At 49.4% G+C, this 4893-nt stretch overlaps 1 protein-coding gene across 1 annotated transcript in view; it reads left to right on the top strand.

The window, feature by feature from the left end:
* The window catches only part of LOC100949196 (interferon lambda-3-like), an 18338-nt gene extending 13686 nt beyond the window's left edge, over positions 1-4652 (top strand). Inside the window, exons 3-7 of the mRNA XM_012812907.1 lie at positions 1049-1129; positions 1440-1517; positions 4069-4212; positions 4313-4396; positions 4491-4652. Coding sequence (XP_012668361.1) covers positions 1049-1129; positions 1440-1517; positions 4069-4212; positions 4313-4396; positions 4491-4652 — 549 coding nt within the window. The remainder of the gene's footprint in view (positions 1-1048; positions 1130-1439; positions 1518-4068; positions 4213-4312; positions 4397-4490) is intronic.
* Positions 4653-4893: the final 241 nt, after the last annotated feature.

Below are 4893 nucleotides of genomic sequence, written 5' to 3'. Positions count from 1 at the left end.
GGGATTGTGGATGGAAGTCAAGTGCCAAAAAGGACTCAGCACGTTCTCTCCCAGGCGTCCCTCACCTCTGGGTCCAGAGATCTAAGCACACAAGAGGTTGTAGAGTGCAGTGGTTACCCTTCCAGTGTCAAGCAAAACTCAGTTAGAATCCTACCTCACTACTTATATGCTGTGTGACCTTGGGAAAGTGTCTTAACCTCTCTGCACCCCAGCTAGCCACTACTTATTGAAAAAGTAGGCAAACCACCGTGTGCCCTTGTTGTTATCTTGGATATCCAGTGGTACATTGAGACAAAGCCTCCATGACGAAGCTGGACGTGAAAGTGAACAAAAAGAGTGTCTCTTTGTTTTGTAAGACTGCAACCTTGGCCTGCAAGGCTCTTCTCTCAGGCTTCACAGGACTCCTTCCTCACTTCCTTTAGCTCTTTGCTTAAATGGCACTTTTTAAAGACAACTCATTTAATGCAAACTTCCTCCTGTCTACTCTATGCCTTTGTCCTGGCCTTATTTTCTCCGTTTATTGGCATTATATATAACACATCCTTACCTTCCCCCACAATATCATCTGTTACTCCTGTCTAGTAAAAAGCTCTAAAAGTATTGTTCTGTGCATTTTTTTGTTTCCAATGCTCTTGGCATAGGTGGAGGATGAATAAATACACATACTTGTTGAATAAATTAAAGCAATGGTCACAAATGGATCTGAAGCCCCGGAGCTCCATGGCCCCACCTTAATTGCTGAGTAAAACCTCATATTCCTAGGTCCTTCTTTGCTTGAACAATTAAAAAATATTTTAAGGAGGGGTTGGCTCTACCTTTGTGCGTTCCGTCTTCATAACAGATGCAGAAAGGTAGAGAGAGCTGGTCTTTCTTAAATCTCAGGTGATCTGGCTTTCTTACTCTCTCCCCACCCCAGCAGCCTCCTTCCTGGGTCTCCTCTTCTCCTAAGAGAGCTCCAGGGAGCTCCTGGCAGGGCCCTTTCCCTCCCCCTCCTGCACTGGGACATCCTGCAGACAGGCAGGTCCTTCTGTCCCTTTCTCCTCCCCAGTGCTGCAAGACCACCATACTGCAGTTCAAGTCCTTGTCCCCAAAGGAGCTACAGGCCTTCAAGAGGATCAAAGATGCCTTTGTGAGTCTTCCCACCATCCCTTCCAGTTGGAGCCAAACTCTACCCTTTCTTCTAAGGCTATAGCACTAACTCTGCTGACACAGGACCTCCCACTTCCCTCCCTGGGCTGCCCTCCACCCTCCCTGCAGTGGCCAACTCCAGCCCTGGCTGCCAGCCTGACTCATGTCCTCCTGCAGGGGAGGTGCCTCCACCATCCTCCTGGCAGTGACCCCGCACTCCCACTGTCCTGTCTTAGCCATGCTCCAGGCCCACCAGAGAGGTCCAACCTTCACCCCTGGTGCTGGGGCTAACCTGTGCCCTTGCTTCTTAGGAAGAGTCTCTCCTGCCAGAGGACTGCAGAGGCAGCTCCCACCTCTTCCCCCGGCCCTGGAGCCTGAGGCAGCTGCAGGTGAGGTGACAGAGTCAGGCCCATCCCCGTCCTCCTCACCCTGGTCTTCTGACTGTGTAGTTGGCCCTATAACCTTCTCCTTCTGGCATATCCCTCTCTCCTCCCCCTACCCACCCCCCTGCACCTGACTGGCACACCAGACTGGCTGTGACCCCTCACCTATCCCACCTTTCCTCTGCCTTTTTCTTTTGTTCAGGCCCTCAGCCCATTGGGTGGTGCCCACACCATGGGCAAGGGCAAGTTTGCCTTACTCACCCCACTTCTAAAGTGCCAGTCTTCTCTGGAAACCCCTTCATAGGCATTTCCAGAAATAATACTTTACTAACTATCTGAGTGTCATTTAACAGGTCAATCTGACATCCAAAATTCATCATCACAATTATGAAAATAATTGCTCATGGAAATGTTAGGAGCATAAAGTGAGGTAGTTCATGGAATATTCTTAAACCAATAGTGGAACCTCCCTCTCTGCCATTCAGACAACCTCACATACTCCCCTGGCCCCCCATCAAGGCTCTGCCCTGCTGTGAAAGTCTTAAGCCAGCTTCCCATCCCTCTAACTCAGCCTGTCAGGGACTCCAAAAGCTTAGTGAAGGCTGCCCAGAGAATCCAAATGACATTTTCTCTCTGTCTTTCTCTTTCTCTCTAAGACAAGATCTCACTCTGTTGCCCAGGCTAGAGTGCCTTGGCCTTAGCGTAGCAACCTCAAATTCCTGTATTAAAATGATCCTGCCTCAGGCTTCCAAGTAACTGGGACTAGAGGCCTTTGCCATCAGCACTGACTCATTTCTCTATCTTTTTTTGTTTTTTGGCAAAATCTTTTTTATTTTTTATTAAATGATAGCTGTGTACATTAATGCAAACATGGGGTACACTGTAGTGTTTTCATATACAATTTGAAATATTTTCCTCAAACTGGTTAACATAGACTTTATATCATTTACTTAGTTATTGTGTTAAGACATTTATACTCTAGTTTTAGAAAGATTCACTTATACCCTTACATTTTTCTATCTTTATTTTTATTTTTTTTAATTGTTGGGGACTCACTGAGAGTTAATTTTTCTATTTTTAGTAGAGATGGAGTCTCACTCTTCATCAGCCTGGTTTCGAACTCCTGAGCTCAGGGCATCTTCCTGCCTCAGACTCCCAGAGTGATAGGATGACAGGTGTGAGTCACCCTGCTGGGCCAAGATTCTCCTGGGTCTTTCTCAAAATTTCTCTATCCTTGCCACAGCCCCAGGCTGACTTGGCCCTCCCACACCTGTACACGTAGCCGCCTCCACCCCCTCATCCCTTATAAGTGGAAATTCCAGTTGCCTTTTTGCTTTGCATACATCATCCAGGGTCCCTCACTTAGCGCACCTAAAAAGCAGAGCCATGCCACCCAGCAGGCAGTTGCTACCTGGCCATGGCTGCAGCATGGATCCTGGTGCTGGGGATTGTGGTGTTGGGCTTGACACAGCAGGCCCTGTCCCCACTTCTAAGCTCAACACAACTTGGAGGGGCTGCCACATTGGCACTTTCAAATCTCTGTCACCTCAGGAGGTAGAAACCTTCAAGAAGGCCAACTTAGTGAGTTCCTGCTGCTGTGGGCTAACCTCCACCCCCTACAGTAGCCAAGCTGCTGTCTGCTACTATGGGCTAACCTCTGTCCTTTCACTAGGGGCTAGCCTCTGGCTTCCTAGCTGTGTCTAACCTCTGCCCTTTCTGTTGTGGGGGACATTCATAAATGAAGCCAACCTTCACCTCTGCTGCCAGGGGCTAGCGTCCAGCCTTTCTGCTCTGGGCTAATCTGTGCCCTTTCTGTCTAGGAAAACTCAATCTCGCAGATAAACTGGAGCTGCAGTGCTCACCTCTTCCTGAGGCAGCTACAGGTGAGTTGGCCTTGACCTTGTCCCTCTCCACTATCTCCATAGTTGGCCCCTTCACCTTCTTTTTTTTTTTTTTTTTTTTTGCGTTTTTGGCTGGGGCTGGGTTTGAACCTGCCACCTCTGGTACATGGGGCCAGTGCCCTACTCCTTTGAGCTACAGGCGCTGCCCCCTTTCACCTTCTTTATCCTTGGTTCATCCTTCTCTCTGCTCTCTTTTCACTTGTCCTGTGCCTCTATCACTCCTCAACCGTTTCCCTGACACTGTCTTCCCCCTGGGTCCTCTTTTTCATCTCCTGTCTGTCCCATTATCTCACTCACTTGTCTCTTACATCACTGTCTCTCTCTCTCACCTGCCTTCCTAACTGGTTCTCTCCTTACCTGCCCCCAAACTCTATCCCATGAAAAGTCTGTGATCTCTTTAAGTCTCCTTCCCTTTCCCACGTGTCATCTGTCCCCTCACCTGTCTTCTCCTGATTGTTTCTGCCTCACCTGTGTCGTCTTCATTTGCATTATTCCTCATGAGTTCCCCTCTCCCGTTTCCCTCATGCTGGACCTACCACAGGTCCCACATCAGTGGCTTTCCTAGCCTGTCCCCCACCTGTCATCCTCACCTGTTCCTCTCTCCCTCCACCTGTTCTCTCTCACATGGAATCTCTCCTGTCTTCCTTCTTCCTCAGGTGTGGGAGCGCCCTGTGACCCTGGAGGCTGAGCTGGCCCTGACACTGAAGGTCCTGGAGGCTGTAACTGAGGAGGCCCTGAGGGACGTCCTGGACCAGCCCCTTCACACACTGCGCCACATCCAGTCCCAGCTCCAGGCCTGTGTGAGTGCTCGGGCCCCGGGACCCCCATGTCTGTGGGCTCTGACTGACACACTGATCCTGAGGCCAGACCTTGCCTCACACCAACACTCTCTGCCCACAGGGCCGGGTTCAGCCCACAGCAGGCCCCAGACTCCGAGGTCACCTTCGGAACTGGCTGCACCAACTCCAGGAGGCCCCGAAGAAGGTGAGTGACTGATCAGGAGAGGGACTGGTGTGTGGGCAGGACTTGAGAGCCCAGACGCTGGACAGCCACCAACCCATCCCTTCCTCCCTCTCAGGAGTCCCCTGGCTGTCTGGAGGCCTCCATCACATTCCACCTCTACCACCTCCTCAAACACAACCTGAAATGTGTTGCTGATGGACACCGTGTGTCTGAGAACCTGAACCCACCTGCCACCTGTCGTGGACTCGGAGATTTTATTTATGCCTCAACTTCTTAATTTATTGCCAGCCTTCACTATTTATGTATTTATGTGTGTGAATTCTCAAACTAACTTCCCATACAATGTTTATTTTTCTACTTTTTATAAGTTTTGTTGAAATAAACTATAAGTAGAAGACATTTGTTGTCAAGTGGGACTCTGTGTGTGTTAGGGTGTTCTTCTTTTATACTACTGCCATAGAAAATTTCCAGAAATATAGTGTCTTAAAAAGACACACATTGATTAGCTGGAAGGCCTG

This window comes from Otolemur garnettii, unplaced genomic scaffold, assembly GCF_000181295.1.
Source record: "Otolemur garnettii isolate 467f Iridium unplaced genomic scaffold, OtoGar3 scaffold00233, whole genome shotgun sequence".
In the NCBI taxonomy this organism is placed as follows: domain Eukaryota; kingdom Metazoa; phylum Chordata; class Mammalia; order Primates; family Galagidae; genus Otolemur; species Otolemur garnettii.
Note: the sequence above shows the minus strand (reverse complement) of the source record. Positions and strands in the feature narration are given on the sequence as shown.